Below are 18,919 nucleotides of genomic sequence, written 5' to 3' on the forward strand. Positions count from 1 at the left end.
TGTGTGTTGTTCCTTTTTTTAAAAGGCCTTTTATTTTTAAAATCTCTCAAGTTAATAATGGCTATCGGGTCACATAATCTCCCTCAGAGATATTTGAGCTCAATAACGTGGTGCGCAGTATGACTATTGACCAACATCGCCCTGTAAGTGTAGGCCTACAGCTCTGGTGTGTAATGAATTGCATGTTTTAAATGACAGCGAGACATGCTACATATAGTTTTAGTTTAGTTAGTTAATTTTGCTAACCGACAACTGCCGCTCAATAATCGGTTATTAACGGTTAACTGGTCAGATTACTATTAATTTTATATTAAACAAATTGACATGTCTATTTTGTGTCTGACACTTTAAATATTGCATAAAATACTGATTTATTTTTATATGCTAGCATATTAATAACAATACAACAGAGCATTTTCACGTACCTGCAGTGTTTAGCACAGAAGAACAGAATAATCTAAATAAAATGAATAAAATAAATAGGACTGCCCTAAATTATTTTGCACTTAAATAAGTAATTTATATTACAAATCGAAAACACTGACTGATTTTTTTCCAATCATATTTTTGTCTTCCGTCAAATAAAATAGCTGACTTCCTCAAATCGCTCGCTCCACGGAAAATATGCATTTAGTTAATGCCCCGCTGTTATTATTATAATCACAAAACCTTTTTACATTTTTAATAGAAATCATTATTTTAAAGATTATGTCTTGCTATGGTTTCCTTTCTCTCCATCGCGGCTCAAGTGCGCGCGCTGCGTGATGAAAAGACGACAACAACGCGCGCATATGTTGACTTTTTGTAAACAGTTTTTTTGTTTAAATATGATATTGCATTAATGTGCATACATGCTTTATATTATAAAAGGTAAAGCCTATTTGTTGCGTTTATGATGCAGATCCAGGTCAACATCAGCGCTTTTTTTGGCATCAACACGTCTGTTTGAAGCAATATTCTTCTTCAATTTTGCTTCTTTGGCAAATGTGTCTGTAGGCACGGGTTATACATTATCGTCTCGCAAGTTAAGTATGTCTTGCAGTTGAACAAGTGGCCGAGCACAGCTAACGTGCTTTTTTCATTCCAAAAACGCGAGGCGCACCTCACTGCCTTTATGTTGACAAGGAAAAAAGAAGAGAAGAAGCGCGGTCCTCTTATGAAACGACTGAATCAGCTGGGTATCAATTGTGCAAAAGTGTTGCTGTCTATGTTGATAAAATTGTAATATTTAATAATATTATGATATTCAAGATTTGTACATTCATACAGCTCTGGATAACTTAAAACAGCGATTAGACCTTCAGAGCGGTGTTAATGCGTCCTGAAGTAAAGCGAAACGGCCATAAACGCCAGCAAGATAGAGTGATTATATGTAGAGTCATACTTTATCTATAAATAAAGTATAACTATAGAAACTGTTCATCTTAACTGAAAGCTTCTGCGTGTTTGCTGGCCTCACGCATCGCGCACCTGTCAGTCATTCAGTCAGTCAGCACGTAACCCCAAAGGATTAAACAATAGCGCACAGCACTATATGGTTACAAAAAAGTTTGCGCTGTTATAATTCACTTACCTTTTAATACGTTTTGTTGCGATTATAATCCGCTATTAAAAACAACAACAACAATAACTGAATGTTTTGAATGGGTAATGTAGCCGTGGCGGGATGCATTTTGGTCCCCGCCATGGAAGAATGAATGTAGCGGAAACCAAGCTCTTTAAAAGTTCTCTGTAGTTGTCTTGACAACACAAACTGCTGCTCTGGGATGAGCCGCGTGCAAAAGATGCCCCTCTAAACGCAAAGGCGCATTCAATCGGCCGCTTATGCAGCCAAACTAAAAATATATAAAATAATAATTTTAATCGTTTAACTGATAGCATTAATCGGTCACAAACGCACCCTTTCGGTTAACGGTTAATCGATTATTTTGAGCATCCCTAATTCTAACCCAGTACACAATAAAATAATATTTTTTGAATGGCTTGCCTATTGGCAGTATATATAACCGTTAAGCTTAAATAGGCTAAACACATTTAATTAATATTACAACACATTAATACAAACTAGCCACCCTTTGTATATTTTTTAGCAAACGAAAAATGCAATGAATTATTTATTTTGATTTTCTTTTTTATTAAAATTAATATAATTATTAGGCTACACAATTTCTACATAACATTGGCTCTGATTGCGTTTTTACAGATATCCTACTGATAGACTTTTTGGGTCAAAGACATTTATGCCTGTTCATTTCAGTGCTGTATTTGACAGATTTCGCAAAGGCTTCAGCTATTCTACCTGTCAGCTGGTACCAGCCTCAGTTTTGCGACATGACTTGTGTGGTGTCTACGTATCAATGTCTGGATGACAGCGAGAGAGAGATGAGAACAGACCTCAGATTCGATGTGTGGCCGCACGTCACAGTTACTTTACTGCAATTTTTGAATATTGGCTCATCTAAATTAACTTTTCATTAGATAAAGCTGAAATATTGCCAGAGAGACAAAGCAACTTTTAGTTTTGAAAAAGGGCAGCTTCAGTGATAAAACGCACAAACGCAGGATACACTCTATTCATTATTGATTTTTTTAACATTGAACGCATAATAATCAAATGCAAAAAAGAACAGCTGAAATTCAGAAAAAGGTTGCCGCGATAGTTGCTTTGTTTGATCTGCAGTTGGCTTGTCAGTGGCGCGGCATTGCTAAATCACTCGTTTTAATAAAAATAAGATTATTATTAAACATTGTGAGATGATGGTCGCATGATTTTTAAAATGAGAGTATGCTTTGAGTAATTATGGCTATTGATCTTATCTAGCCGTGACCCACCTATAGTTAAACTTAAAGTATAGCATCAAGTATAGCCTACTTTATACCTGACCTGCGGATTAACGGCAGGACTCGTAAATATGAAAAAAATCGCCCATAACAGGGTTTTATGCTTCCCGAATATGCAGTGTAAGAGAGTGACTTCAAAAGTTAACGTACACTGCACACACTTTATGTAATGTGTGAAGTCGTGGAGGGATGTCAGCGCAAGGATAACTCATCATTTAAATGTCCACAGTTAATCTTTAATAGATAAGGTCTGGATTTGCAGGTTTATCAACAATGTGTGTATATTTTTGGCTTGGAAAAGCCTTCTCTTAAAGATGTTTGTGGTTATCCTTGCAACAAGCAAAAACTAAATTAATAAATAAATAAATAAACTTCCTCGAAACCAAATCTATGAAGTATTGGTATCAGTTCTCGGTATCGGCTAGAACATAAATTAAAATACTCATATCGTTTTATAAAAAAATGGTATCGGTGCATCCCTAATAATCACTCAGTTTTCTAAAACACATACTGTAAATGACGCACTGTAAGCAGATCTAATCTCTAATTGAAATATGTAATTTTAAATCATATATTAAAAATACAGGTTAATGTTTAGATTTCACGGGGGAGAAACCAGGAAATAGTCACAAATCAATCTCGCACTTCCTAACCCCTCTGGCCGTGGATGACTGACCAGGTCCTGTGGCAGACACAGCAGATATTAGAGAGGAAACACTACGTTTCAGCTAAGTAATATTTTTTACTTGAATTATTTTTAAGATATCAATGCCTGATTTGTAGTTAAACCCATGTAATCTGTGTGTGGATATATTTAATCCACATTGTTGGTGATAATGTTTTAGCTGTTTGCTGTGGGAGAACAGATTCATGGCCACATAACACTGGGTCAGTTGTAAGAATAAAAGCTAATAACTTGCTCGTAACGTCGGTGAAATGTTTCCACCAACCCCAAGCAGATTCAAAAATGTCTTTATATGATTTAATTTCAGTATTCCTATAGCTCTTTAAAGAGAAAGTCAAAAGTAGTTTGAGCTCAGTGTTTGAACTCTGTGGGCTCATGAAGGCTGCAAACACAAATAGTGTTTAATTGTTGAATCTGATGCACATTTTATTCAGCTTTGAAACACAGAGACACAAATTATATTGAAAGCTCAATGCTGAATGAAAAGCTTTCAAATCCATTTTTTAGGTCTTAATTCTTATTTTATAATGTTAAATTACCCAAATAACCCAAACTGTGGGCTGAATTGTACATTTCACTCCTCCTGTTTGAAACTAAAAAGAGTTCACGATTTCTGTATGCGCTGAAAATTAACTTATATGCAATTTAATAGCAGACACTTGTAAAGTAAGATCTTAAAGATCTGTAGAGAAATATAATAGAAGCACAACTATCCCTGGTCTCCCCCATTCAAATATATCATATGTACATGCAATTTGGTTTGTATATGATATGAATATGATGACATAAATTTATGAGGCCCGAGCTACATTTCCAGGTTTTGACGAATATAGGCTCCTATATGCTAATACTTTACCTTTAAGTACAGCATTTATTTATTTTTTTACTTTTTACGAATGGTAATGATTTTAATTAACTTAATTTAAACACATTTTATATAGGCATAGGTCGTACTTCGAGAGACAAATTCTTTCTAAAGTGAAAAAGTTTGAGAACCACTTATCTATACTTAACAACACCCCTTTCATCCTGGAAGGACTTCCATCGATGCAGCCGTCCATCTGTTTTTCCATTTCCAGTCGTTGCTGTGGTGTGTAATTTTCCTTTTTTTCTCCATGTGGTCCCTTCTGATCTGCAAAATACAATTAAAAAAGATGTCAAGTCCTTAATTAAACTTAACACCATTCTTTGAAGGTTTCATCTACCATTGTCTCCAGTCTGATTCTGTTCTAACTAATATTTCGCAGCTATAAGTAAATACTCTACTAGATGACAATCTATGAACTTATAATAAATAAATGTGTTACAATAATTAGTAAAGCTGTAAATAAAAGAAATAACAATCAAAAGCTACAAATGTTGAACAGGCCGCCGACATAAATTACAATTAAATAAAACAGTAAATAAATACAGCAGTAATATGGAATATGTGTTAAAGCTGACAGCATACAAATACATTATAACAGATCAATTAATCTGATGATATAACAAATAACAATCTGCAAATTTTAAATAGCAATATACAAATGAAGCATACAAACAAACAAAAATGTTTTATCTATCGGTTTACCAACTTGACAACATAACAAAAATCATTCTACGATAATGAATAAGCTGCTAAAGAAGACAACAGAATACACAAACTAGAAAAATAGATATATTCAAATGCCTAAAATTGACAAGTCGCCAAAATAAGTTAAGAAGGCAATCTCACATTCCAACCAACATTCAGTACAATCCACAGAGTAACTAGACAGAGAAATAGTAAAATCTTTGTCCGTCACCAAAAGCACGTAGAAACAACCAAATATAACAACTTAAAATGATACTTTTAGAAAGATCTTTACATACCGCTAATGTCAGCGATGGTCAGACACTTAATGCAGCTCACACTTTCTCAACGTCATCGACGGCTTTTCGAACACATTCTTTTTTAGAACGTCACTGATTATAGTAACCACAGCAACGCCACCGCGCCACCAAATGCAATTACCCTGATTAAACGTGCAGTGTATGATTTCCGTGAAGCACTGTAGAATATAATAATAATAATAATAATAATTCTGTTAGGATTTGGGTCCCTGTAACGCCATCTTTTAAGTATATAAGCAATGGCAATTTAATCATATCTTAATGTTAAAACGACTTCCATTATAAAATCAATATGTGGACCTTTTTGGATTCCTGGGAGCTAATTAAAAATGTAATCCAGGAAAGAATGAGAACCATTGTTGTTGTTTACGTCCCTCAATCGGTATCTAAGCTGTGTCTCTAATTTATATTTATTTATTTATGTGTGTGTGTGTGTGTGTGTAAATACAGTTTAAGTCACCAGAGAACAATATAGTCACAACTTATAGACCATTTGTGTTGATATAACAGTAAATAAGCGTTTAACCTTTGAATAAATTGCAAACAGCATACATGTTCTACATTGCAAATAATCAAACAAAGGACACAATAAATAACAAAAAAAACATTTATTGATTAAACAAGTATTAAACAAATAATAATAAAATTGAATACATGTTGTACTGCTCAAGAATTAAAAATTTCAATAAAGCAATAACAATGAAGCTGCAGAATAATGACACATTATAAACAAATTTAAGTAAACAGGAAGATTTTTTAAAAATTCTGAAATTGCACATGCACAAAAGTTTCCAAATAGACTGTAAAAAAAAAGCTTAGAAACTGCACAAAATTAAAAAAAGGAAACAACTTAAAATACCCATGTAAAAATCTATGAAATTGCACAAGACATCTTAAAACAGCTATTTTTTTTATAAAAAACCTGAACAGAAACCAGTTTAAGAAATAGCAAATATAGTATAATATATATATATATATATATATATATGTTTGTATATATAAAGAAATAGCATGAATATATATAGCTAATATATATGAATATAGCATGAATATACTTTCTCTATATATAGAGAGAAAGTGAAAGAAACAAATTGCCCAAGTATCAGGGACCATCTTAATACACTTAAAATGTTGTTATAAAATAAAATAATTAAAAAAAATAAAGTGATTTAGACATTTGACACATTAGCTGCTCTCTTTCCTTCCTTCCATCAACCCTATCAGGATTTCTCCACCTCTTCATCAGTGGCGCTATTGGTATGGACATTTGTCCTCACTGCATCTGTGATTAAAAGATAAACAGATGATTTGTTGTGAACAAGTACAAATGTTAATCGAAAAAAAAAAAACAGATTCATGTTTGCTCTCACATAAGTACAACCTAAATGGGACTTAAAATCACATTATATAAAGATTCTTTGTTCCTCTGGTGATTTAAATACACATTCAGCATAAAAGGTATTTTGGCACAGATGAATAACAGCCTCTAAATGTATTGAAATGTATATTTAAAATCAACTTACTGACTACGACAGTCCTTAGGGTGAGTGCACGAAAAGCCACTTTTTGGTTTGCCCCACTCCAGTTCATTTGTTTAGCCAAGGAAAGCTTTCCTAGGATACGCCACACTGCTTCTTTAGTGGAAAACCTACCAATAAGTAAAATAAACTAACAAACAAAAAATAAATTAAAATAAAAAAAAAATCTATGAAATACAAAAGAGCTTGAACTTACCACTTTCTTCCTTTGTTCGGGCTGCTCCTTTAGTTGATGTTCAAGCTTTTCTAAATCAAATAAATTGGACAAAGGAAGGTCAAATGTGCTTGCATCTGGAGTTTCATCCCGCTGCAGAGTACTGCTTTGTTTTTGCTGATTTTTGAGAATCAGGTCCAGTTGCTGCTTTATGACCTCTTGTGATTTTATAAGTTCAGTCAGTAATGCTAAAAAACACAAATAATGAATTAGTATAACATCTCATATATCTCAACAGTGGGATAGATACTGCTGTTGTTCTCTAGTTAATCTTTACTTTCTAGCTTTACATTAAGCCTTTACAAATTTACTGATGTTTTGAATTCTTACAAAGACATGACGAGTTGCAATAAGTTCTGTCTTGATCTCCAACTGCACTGGAACAAGGACTGTAAATGTTCCTAGGGGTACTGGAACGTAAAGTAACTGTGCATCTTGATGGTGTTCTTAAGGATTCTGCCATAGTCATTGGTGGTGATGGTACTTGCGGTGCTGCATCAATTTCTGAAAGATCCTCCATTCTGCCTTTCTTTTCCAGTCTCTTTTTTCCAAATAAATTTTCATCATCACAGTCACTATAGTTGTATCTGTTATGTCCCCTGATCAGATACATTTACAACACACAACATTTTAGTACAGTGCCAAGTTTTTACGCAGCGGATGCCCTTCCAGCCGCAACCCATCTCTGGGAAACATCCACACACACATTCACACACACACTCATACACTACGGACAATTTAGCCTACCCAATTCACCTGTACCTCATGTCTTTGGACTGTAGGGGAAACTGGAGCACCCGGAGGAAACCCACACAAAGGCAGGGAGAACATGCAAACTCCACACAGAAACCCCAACTGAGCCGAGGTTCGAACCAGCGACCTTCTTGCAGTGAGGCGACAGCACTACCTACTGCACCACTGCCTCGCCTGCCTAGCATGATGATTGGTCATTTTCTTAAAAAAATGTAAATACTTTTTTAGGATTTGCCATTTCCAGCAAAATGAAACAAGAAATTATTTGATGACACCTCAAACTTCAGATGCTCATCACATCTGCTGACCAATCAAATGCTCTTCTGGTATTTGATTTGTCCCACCCCATTCAAGATGCTGAAACTGGCCATTGTCTTCCTGTTTCAGAATAAAACTGCACATTTTAAAGCATTGCACATTACCGACCCAGTGTTTAAAGTGATAGAACTGCTCAATATGAGTAATGCTGTATGTGATGCATGATATTATAAATTCCCTTAATTGATCATCATTTATTGACGACTCATCAAACTTAATAACCATGAAATGTGTCTATTGCAGTGGCACACTGTCAGGAGGTGAGTACATTATCTGTAACGTTTTATTCTGGAAGTGAACTAATCATTTAAAGGGCACCTATTATTCACTTATTTTATTTTTGGTGTCCCCAGAATGTGTCTGTGAAATTTCAGCTTTAAATACTCTACATATCTTTATTTATATACATTGTTTTTGTTTTAAACTGTTGAAAATGTCAGTTGTTTTTTCAGATTAAAAAGTGTTGTTTCTGTGTATGTGCCTTAAATACAAATGAGTTGTCTCTCTGTGCCTCGTATTGGAAATAAAGTAGTGTTTGGACATGTCAACTACTGGTCCACAGTGACAGGCAATCACCCAGACACTGATGAAGCAGAGACCCAGTCTGAAATAACAATGTTACGGGACCTACAGTATTATGCCCCTTTTTACAAGATCTAAAATAAGTCTCCGATGACCCTGGGGTGTGTATGTGACGTTTCAGCTCAAAATACCATACAAAATTATTTTATAACTCTTTGAAACTGCCCCTTAAAGGTCTCTATTTTATCAATCTAAGCATAAAGTCTAAAGTGCATGGAACAAAAGCATTAAGACCATGTCCGAATCCAATTTTGCTATTTTAAGGACAGGAAAATATGTTCTGTGCTCTGGCGCATGGTCCGACAGGGTTGTGCTTATTCTCTTCATGAGTTATGGGTGTGTTTTCAGCAAAATGTGCATTAAACCAATCAGAGTCTCATCTTTAACCGTATGTTCACACCGAAAGCGGCGACAGCGCCAAAGTAGCCGGAATTCATTCATTTTCAATGAAAGTCGGCAGTGAGGAATAGTGCAGCGCGCCTTCACCGGTGTGGGCGTCGAAGAGAGTTGAAATCAAGTTAACTTTTTGGTAATGAGCTATGATGTGGTTCGGCAGCAAGCAATCAGAATGTAGAAGTCTGCCGCACGAGAGCAGTCCAGAGAACACAGCCACAGTGAACTTTGGTTCTGACCACAGTTGTTTCCACAGGTTTGATTATTGCGGTCACTGGATTTCCAATTATTTGCAATGTTTTCTCACAGGAACATACATTAAAAAGTTACTGGTGAGTTACTCATGTGAATTAATGTTATATATATTTTCTCAGCACAAAACAGTATTGCTGCTTCAGAATATTTCAGACATATAGACACATTAGATAATTAAGTGCAGCAAAGCCACACCACATGCAACTTGATCTTCCATTGTTAAATAAATTTGATAAAAAGTGTGCAACATTTTCACGCTTGAAAGCATGTTTTATGTGGTAATGTGACTGATATGCTGCAACGGCCCCTTTAAATACAAGATCAATGTAGCGAATTTTGACGCTCTTGCCGCCAAAGGTGAAGGCAGACAGCGTTGTCACCAGGGCGCCCAAAGCGACCTTTGACGCTCTTGATGCTTTCGGTGTGAACGTGTAGTAAGAGTCAGCTGTGTTGCACCATGGCTCATTTTCTATATACATGGTGGACTTTGTAAGTGGAAAAACTAAACGCTTCACTAGTGAGAAAACAGTTAGACAAATCATCTGTTCGAGGATGAAGACTGAGCCTCCTCCAGTCGGCCTCTTTAATTTCTCTTTGCTTTACTTTTACTCTTTAACTTTAGCTAACGCTCTGCACAGGACTTTAAACCAGCATTCATCTGGTCAATAGCGTGGCCTATTTCAGTTCCTCAAAATAGCAATGCGCCAACAATACGCCTTAACACACCACATTTTTAGACCAGAACACCCATGAGTCCACAAAGTGGCACAAATGGATTTGCTATTTAAACAACGTGGTGCAAAGCATGAAAATTACAGTTGTGCTGATCTGAAAATAGCAACTAATCACGCCATACACACCTTGCACCTTATTGCGGTGAGTGTGTGATAGGGCCCTTAGGCTTTGATCCTAATTGTGTCATTTTGGTGACTGTTGCTTTGAAGATAATGTGAAATTAAAATATATTTTTTACATGTCAGCGAGTGACAGAATTTGTCTTTAGAAGATATAAAACTGATATAAGCATCCAAAGCTTGCAGTTTCTCACTTTCATCTAATTGGATCAATGATTTTTTCCCCATCACCTCATACTTCAGTTTCTCATCAAATCTTGATCATTCAAATGCTCTCTAGTATCTGACATAACCCGCCATTTTCAAGACGCTTCCCATTTGCTTTTCATTTGATGCGCTTGAGCTCAACCACCCTCACTGGCAGAGCTGTGATATGTGATATTGATATAAATACAATATTGGCTGATTGTTTTTTTTGTCTAATCTTTCCCACCCTCTCTCCATGTTTCAGTTGAGATTACGTCAAACATAGAATTAAAATGCTAAATTGAATCATCCAACTATGATGGAAAGACATTTACTGAAATAAATTCCAACATGCGCATCAAAGAAAGTCATGTAATTTTGTTTGAACAGATTATGAGATAACTAGGAGTGATGGTACAGCATTAGGCAAACAAGTGGACCGACCACAATGTAGAGCATCTGAAATGTTGTTTTGGCCATTCTAAAATCATTCAGCCAAAGTTCATCCTTAGACTGGTTCAGTATTATTATCTCCAGGCGCAAGTCATTTATTATATAAGAGAAAGGACCACAGTGTTTTCTCCTACCACAGCAATTTCCCTTTTTCTTTTTTATATTTGGTGCCGGTTTATCAGGAAGTGACCAGTTTTGTTCTCTTAGATGGAAACAGTGCTTTATTCATAAATGTCTTATGCAATATTCCAGTTTTGTGGATAAATCTCTTTGGATGGTAACACAGCTAATGATAACTAGGTGTAAGTCTTCTTGCCGAACACACACTTGTCTTCGTGGCTTTAATGTCCTTAGGAGACATCCAAATTCCAACTGCGCCAAGTAAATTAAATAAATAAACTGACCCAAGTGTTTCTAATCCCGCTGAGAGTGGACTGATGGATGTTGAGACAATCCCTCAGATCCTGCTCTTTCTGACCAGCGACAGGTAAACCAGGAACAGGAACCATTGGTCAATCAGTGGAAGGCATTGGCTCTGGTGCGGAGCAGGAGTCTTCATGACAAAAATGATGATCATTACCTGGTAAAGTTAACAGACATTAACATCTCTGGTGTATTTTGTAAATAAAATATGACTTCAGATGAACAACAAATTCCACTGTATCTCACATTTCACAGTTTTATGGTCAAACCTTATTATTATTATTATAAACATTTCTCAAGTAACATCTTATCACAAATATAAAATATATCCCAAGTAAATAACTCAAAAATGAAATAACAAACATGTAAACACTTTAAGGAAATAAACAGTTGTTTTCCCCTTTAAAATACAAATATTACATTTCTTGTATAAAAATTTGTATGAATAAACTTTGTGATCCTTTTTGTTGAAAATATAAAGTAGTGGTGAACAATATATTGTTTGAGCATCAAAATCGCAATGTGCGTATTTGCAATAGTCACATTGCAGGATTAATTTTAATAATGATTAAAAGATAAAAATATTATCAAAATTTGACATTATTTATCCAATGATGACCATGTTATTTTACATTTGATTGTTTCGTTTCTGTACTTGAATACTGTTCCACTCCCCAGAAAAGCATAAAGCACTGTTTATTTATTTATTATTGCTAGTAATTTGTTATAATTAATGCAGATGAACTGCATAGAAAAAGTCTTTTTCATCCAAGTCGATCTAAATTAATAAAAGCTTTCCAAATATAGCTATTCAAATCATCTGGTGAAATTATATTCCTATCGCAATGTATATCGCAGCAAAACAAAAAAAAAAAAAAATGCAATGTCAGATTTTTCCAATATCGAGCAGCACAAATATAAAGCAATTGACAACACTGCCAGAGAGTCTTTCTCAGCCTTACGCATGCTAGACGTGAGCTAACTACACCTACATTTCGAAATATAAACAGAATAGAAAACTCTTTTTCAGTACACATTTGATTCCACGGTAATGATATATACATGATACCATCCAGCCCCACTGCATTTATTTATTGCCATATTTATAGCAGAAATAATACCTGGTCATTTATGTCATGGAAACACATATGTATATTTATTATCAGTGTGTTACTGAAATGCAACATGATTATTTATTAACTGTACTCTGTTAGCCCTTACTGTAGTTTATTATAAAGCAGATGTTTGTAAACATGCTTTGTAACCCTTGTCATGAACTGATCAAAGTAACAAATTGTAAACATTTGGAGTAAGATATTGTAACTGAATGTTTAGTGTTTACTTTAGAATGGTTTTCTATGGGAAAGTGCTAACCATGTAGTTTAGCATCTTGTGCTTGTATTCTAGCATAACTTATTTGCTGTATAAAGCATGTATTATATCAATAAATAATTTGATCTGTGTTTCCATTTCTCTTAAAGGATCATACTGATAGTGAGTGAGTCTCTGTTAATTTTAAAGTCCCCGTTAACTTATGACAAAATTAACCGTATGATTTTGTTAGCTCACATTGCTAGTGTTGTGGTGAACTATTTATCTGTGCATGTCATTAAAAAACAAAACTTGTTTGCCCTTATAATCTTAATTGAAATACAAAAATGCACTTCCTGTTTGTTTTTCTGTTAAATTGTCAGATTACGTACATCTTAGGAATTGGGCATGACTAACATATTTAACCACGCTGCTCCAACTGTCAGTTTTGACACTAAGCAGAAATGGTGAGCAGGATGAGTCTGTTAGGTTGTAATATCTTTGGCCAAACACTTTTCCCAATCTTACTAAATGAAATGCCTACTTTACTACATCCAATTAGCTCGCTGTCATTTAATATTCAGTTTCTCTAAGAACTGCGTCACAATACAAAAAAAAGTCGCAACTTCAAGTTCATGCAGACTTTAAACATTTTGTTTACTGGAGAAGAAAAAAAGTTTAAGATTTATATTTTATTGAAAACAGTAAAGACTTTTATTTTTTTTTACTTTTTATTCAATTTTATTGTTCATTTTCTTTGAAAAGGACAGAATTCTTGTACAGAATATAAACAACCATTTTTAATTATGAAAAACATTTAGATTACTCTTGGCTTGTTTTACTCATTTATATTATATATTTGTTTCATTGCATATTCTCATTTTAAAAACACATACTAGTTTACACTCTGAGCTGGTGTGTGTGCATGTGTGTGTGTGTGTGTGTGTGTGTGTGTGTGTGTATGTGTGTGTGTGTCTTCAGCTCGTACAGCTTCACACAGAGCCTTACAGATGCAGCAGAGGAAGCTCAGGATCAGGATCTGTTCTCCTCAGTTCCTCTGCCCCTCCTGCTCTCCTTCTACAAATCATTGACAGCGTTTATCTACACTGAACCTGACAATGCAACCCAAGCCATGACTGCTGGATTCAGATAAGTGTAATGTCACTGGCCACCTGTGCAGTGCAACCAGGGATGGCTCTCAATGTCATCTAAACTGGGCCGATCAGCCGGTGCTGCACTGAGACACCAGCGAATCAGCTGACGGCACTCTGTTACACACAACACCGTCTTCAGAAACACACAACAACACACTTCTGCTCGCTCACTAGGCTATCTCTGAATGTGTCTGAATCTCTTACCTGTTGACAAGCTCCTAGGGAAGGTCAGTCTGCTCTACACACATACGGACAATTTAGCTTACCCAATTCACCTATAGCACATGTCCTTGGACTTTTGGGGGAAACCAGAGCACCTGGAGGAAACTAACGTGAACGAGGGGAGAACATGCAAACTCCACACAGAAATGCCAACTGGCCCAGCCGGGACTCGATCCAGTGACCTTCTTACTGTGAGGCGACAATGCTAACCACGGAGTCACTGTGTTGCCCCAGCGTGTATATCAATTAAGAAAGATGTATACAAGCATTTAAATATCTACTGACTAATTTAACTTTTCTCTTTCGTCAGATGGGTTCAGGTAGTGCCTCTGTCCTGCTGCGCTTCAGGAGAATTCAGCATCACAAGCAAAATGACCACCTTGTGTCATATAACATATATTGACCAATCAGCACGGTTGTCAAGGCAGAATCTCAAGCACAACCAATCATTTTAAATGACATGGTGAATCATTTAAAGAAATTTAAATGTTAAGTTCAGAGAACTTACAATATGAATTAAATGTTTGTTGCTGCCTAATGAGTAAGTTAAACACACCTTTGATGCCAAAACTTGGTATTTTTATTAATGAAAAGTTATATTATCCGCTTAGGGCCCCAAGAAAGTCTGGAGGCAGACAATAAATACTAATAATGTAATTTCCTGTCATATTTTGTAGGATAAGGCTTTAACAAATACATTTTACCTTAAATAGCATGTGTGCAATTGTGTCCCCCCACCCCCAATCATGGATCAGTCCAGCAGTCAAATCAGATGAAAATTTAGTTTCAGAAAACAAATAGTTTGTTCATTAATTTTAGTTGTGAACTCATTTTAAGCAAACAAATCTTTTAAAATGTAGAGATTGTGTTCAGATAAAAATAACGAAAGGAAGACAGAGTGATATAAGATAAAGACAGCTAAATAAATAAGCAAATATGAAAAGTGCTTATTACTGTAAGACTTCCGGGTCTCATGACTCGAATTGCTTAGGGCCCCCAAATCACCTAATCCAGCCCTGCTCATAACAAACAATCATCATGATCACGGTACAAAGTGTAGAGTAAACAATGTTATTAACACTATGAGCTGTATTTGTTAAAATAAATGTTAAATTATTGTGTGTTTCATTAGACAAACTGTTGAGATGATGAAAAACACGCAGTCTTATACGTTTTAGTTAAATTGTGATTCTCTCTGCTGAACATTGCCCCCCTGTGTTGTCTATGATCACTAACTGAGGGGAGACGTGACCCTGCACCACAAAAGCACTTTTTTACTTCTTTTGGTTTGAGCACATGCTTTTTAAAATGATTGAGTTGTTGAAACTTTGACCTACACATGAAAAAAACATATTGTTTAAATGAAGTTATTTTTTAAATTATAATTGTATTCTAACCTGAAACTGAAGATCGTCCTAAAAAGAGATTTATTGCGCTATATCGGGATAATTTGCAATTTGATGTGCACAAAAGAAGAAAAACACAGTAGTGTTTACTTTAAATTCTCGTAAGAAGTTTAGTATTTGTATTTTTTCTAACTTTGAATTGAAGATTAAATCAAAAAACTATTCAGCACGCTTCAATGTTGAAATTTTGTAGTTCAATGTCCACAAAAACACAATATTGTTCATTTCAAATTCTCATAGAAACTTTTCTTTTTTACTTAAATTGAAGATCACTCAAAATAAAAAACATTTGTTAAATATCAGCATGCGTGTATGGACATTTACTGAGTTTATTATCGACAGATCTGTGTTTAAGTAAAACAATTCGGCTAGTTTAGATTTTTATGTTTTAAATTCAGACATCAAATTTTGCAAATAAAGTTTTGGTCTAGTTAGTTCAGCACACTACAGACAGCATGATCATATCTGACTGAACAGAGTCTCCTAATTCCTCCAGTGTCTGTGTTCATTCATTCATTTTCCTTCAGCTTAGTCCCTTTATTCATCAGGGGTCGCCACAGGGGAATGAACCGCCAAAATATCCAGCATATGTTTTACACAGCAGATGCCCATCCAGCTGCAACCCAGTACTGAGAAACATCCACACACTCTCACATGCACAAACACACTATGGCCAATTTAGTTTATTCAATTCACATAAACCACATGTCATTGAACTGTGGGGGAAACCCATGCCAACACATGGAGAACATTCAAACTCCACACAGAAATGTCAACTGGCCCTGCTGGTACTCGAACCAGCGACCTTCTTGCTGTGAGGTTACAGTGCTAACCACTGAGTCACTGTGCTGCCCTAGGTTTGAACATTTACATTTTAGTGAAACCAGTAAAGACAAAAAAAACTGCTGTAATTGCATATAAAATAACTTTATTGTTTATGATTTATTTAACACCTTCCCCTGTTTTTCTCTAAGTGGTCTAGAAACTGTACATTTGTCTACTGTAGACTAGCTTGTGTGTGTGTGTGTGTGTGTGTGTGTGTCTTCAGCTCGTACAGCTTCACACAGAGGCTCACAGATGCAGCAGAGGAAGCTCAGGATCAGGATCTGTTCTCCTCAGTTCCTCTGCCCCTCCTGCTCTCCTTCTACAAATCATTGACAGCGTTTATCTACACTGAACCTGACAATGCAACCCAAGCCATGACTGCTGGATTTAGATAAGTGTAATGTCACTGGCCACCTGTGCAGTGCAACCAGGGATGGCTCTCAATGTCAGCTAAACTGGGTCGATCAGCCGGTGCTGCACTGAGACACCAGCGAATCAGCTGACGGCACTCTGTTACACACAACACCGTCTTCAGAAACACACAACAACACACTTCTGCTCGCTCGCCAGGCTATCTCTGAATGTGTCTGAATCTCTTACCTGTTGACAAGCTCCTAGGGAAGGTCAGTCTGCTTCTGGACGTGACCCTCTGTGCACCTCTGAATGGGAAACGGTCACACAGGATGTTGTAGAGCGTCACTCCTACTGACCAGACTGTAGCTGGAGTCGCATGGTAGCAATGTTTACGAAACCACTCAGGAGGAGCGTATGCAGGAGTGCCTGAGAGACATAAGAAGACCACAAACATCTGCTCAACATGCTCCAGTACAGACAAATTCCCTTTAGTGGATCAGCAGAAGTTCACAAACATCAACAGAACGTTTCCTTCTGTAACTCAAACTCACCTGCAAAGTATTTGTAGGCCGATCGCTTCAGCAGATCTCCACAGCCGAAGTCCAGCAGCTTGATGTCCTGGGACTCTGTGGAGATCAGCAGGTTTTCTGGTTTGACGTCCCGGTGCAGGACGCCGCGGCTCTCGCAGTGTTTTAGGGCCGCAATCAGCTGCACCAGCACTTTCTTTGCAAGACGCTCATCCAGACAGCCGTTCTCCTCACAGAAGCTCTGGAGATCTTGGCAAGGATCCGGTCGCTCCAGGATCAGGATGTAGCGCCTGGGACGGTCAAACCAGTCCAGCAGCTGCAGGACACTGGGGCAGGCAGGAGCTGATGTGACACGGGTCATCAATGCCACCTCCAGCGGCAGCCGACCCTGACCATCCTGCAGGACAAACCCTCCATTATATCCAGAACTCAATCAAACACAGCAAACACAACAGATTCACATTAAAACATACAACTTTCAGTCGCTCTGGGGTTCGGTCCTTCGACACAAACTTGATGGCCACCTGCAGACAGGAAAAGCAGAGTAAATCACACCTGCCTGATTGTGACACATGACATTTACTGACAGCAACATTTCTAAAGCATGTCTGAACAAAGGAGGGAAGAAAATCTCTTACTGGCAGTCCATCAGACCTGCGCATCCCAGCAAACACAGAGCCGAATCCACCTCGTCCCAGCAACGGGCCCTTCAGGTACAAGTCTGCAACACAGAAGAGCACAAGAAATTAAGAAAAGAGAGAAAAAGAAAACATGCTGCGGTCTCATCAATGACAAATCATTTCCTAACTGAGCCATAAGATCTAGAAGATGAGCTGTGCTGACCTCTGCGAGAGCGTTTGGCTGGTCTGCTGGACGAGGTGGACAGTGTTTGCTGGCTGCTGCTCTGCCTTTTCCTCTTGCTGTTCCTCTGGTCTGTGGATGCAGAATCAGCCAAATGTGAAGGCAGAGGAGCCAAAAAACCAGGAAGCTCAGTGGTGCAGTCCCGTGTATCTTCTGTGCATCAAAACATTTTTAATGAATCTTTTTTGTTAACTTCTGTAATCCTTTTCATATTAGTCAAACACCATACAGCATCATACAGTGATATACAATGACAAACAAATGAAAGATTAAAAACACTCACCTCCTCTTTCTTCACCCATGTGGGACATGGACAATCTCCTCCAACCTGCAATAAAACAGACAAAAACAGACAAATATGAAAATAAATGTAAAACAAAGTAAAGAAGAAGAAGAAGAAGAAGAAGAAGAAGAAGAAGAAGAAGAAGAAATGAAAAAAGAGCAACAAAAATGTGTTTAAAAAAATAATCAGAAAAATAACTAAAATAAAGATGATTAGAGAAATTGTGCTCTTTAAAATAAGTCTTTTTCTCTCAGAAATCCTCCAACAGCTTCAGAAATCTCAGGAATCGCACAGAAATGCTCTGCAAAGTCGCCTCGTCTCTCAACCAACAGATTGCGATGGGTTTGATTGTATATGCGGTCAGAAATCATACAATAACACGCGTTGCTATAGCAACTAATAATGGCGTGACCTTGCGTGCCTGAGATATTTTTTTTATTTTCATGAATACAATTCATGCAGTTATTCGATGTCCTAAATCTTAATTATTAATAATAATTAATTAAAAGCTCTTGTTATAAAATTAAATAACTATCATTTTAATAGGCCTAACATCAGCTTTGAGTAAAACTTGATAGCGTCACCACCGACATTAGCAGCAGAGAAATC

General features: G+C 36.6%; 1 protein-coding gene and 1 pseudogene across 5 annotated transcripts; both read right to left on the minus strand.

The window, feature by feature from the left end:
- Positions 1-555: 555 nt before the first annotated feature.
- Positions 556-18,640, minus strand: LOC137489963 (serine/threonine-protein kinase pim-3-like). Of its 5 annotated transcripts, XR_012407858.1 has the most exons (9): positions 18,311-18,640; positions 18,010-18,180; positions 17,805-17,887; positions 17,640-17,690; positions 17,191-17,563; positions 16,886-17,065; positions 16,700-16,795; positions 16,516-16,604; positions 11,150-11,524 (listed from the first exon to the last, which is right to left on the minus strand). XR_012407858.1 is itself a non-coding variant. In XM_073953962.1 (8 exons), the coding sequence occupies exons 1-8, from the start codon at positions 18,336-18,338 to the stop codon at positions 16,576-16,578; spliced, it is 1,011 nt and encodes a 336-aa protein (XP_073810063.1). In that variant the 5' UTR covers positions 18,339-18,640; the 3' UTR covers positions 16,368-16,575. The 5 variants fall into 5 exon arrangements, 2 of the variants coding, with proteins under 2 accessions (XP_068074041.2, XP_073810063.1); XR_012407859.1 differs by lacking the exons at positions 16,516-16,604; positions 16,700-16,795 and adding an exon at positions 2,138-4,658 and having other exon boundaries at positions 11,349-11,524; XM_073953962.1 differs by lacking the exon at positions 11,150-11,524 and having other exon boundaries at positions 16,368-16,604.
- On the minus strand, positions 6,537-10,428 carry LOC110438031 (uncharacterized; annotated as a pseudogene).
- Positions 18,641-18,919: the final 279 nt, after the last annotated feature.

This window comes from Danio rerio, chromosome 6 (genome assembly GCF_049306965.1).
Source record: "Danio rerio strain Tuebingen ecotype United States chromosome 6, GRCz12tu, whole genome shotgun sequence".
Lineage (NCBI taxonomy): Eukaryota > Metazoa > Chordata > Actinopteri > Cypriniformes > Danionidae > Danio > Danio rerio.

Bases quoted from the DNA above. Each gene is read 5' to 3' on its own strand.
- LOC137489963 (XM_073953962.1), bottom strand. From the start codon at position 18,338: ATGTCCCACATGGGTGAAGAAAGAGGAG. The intron at 17,691-17,804 runs GTAAGAGATTTT...TCCTGTCTGCAG, and splicing joins GCAGGTCTGATGGACTGCCA to GTGGCCATCAAGTTTGTGTC. The intron at 16,605-16,699 runs GTGGCCAGTGAC...AATGATTTGTAG, and splicing joins TCCCTGGTTGCACTGCACAG to AAGGAGAGCAGGAGGGGCAG.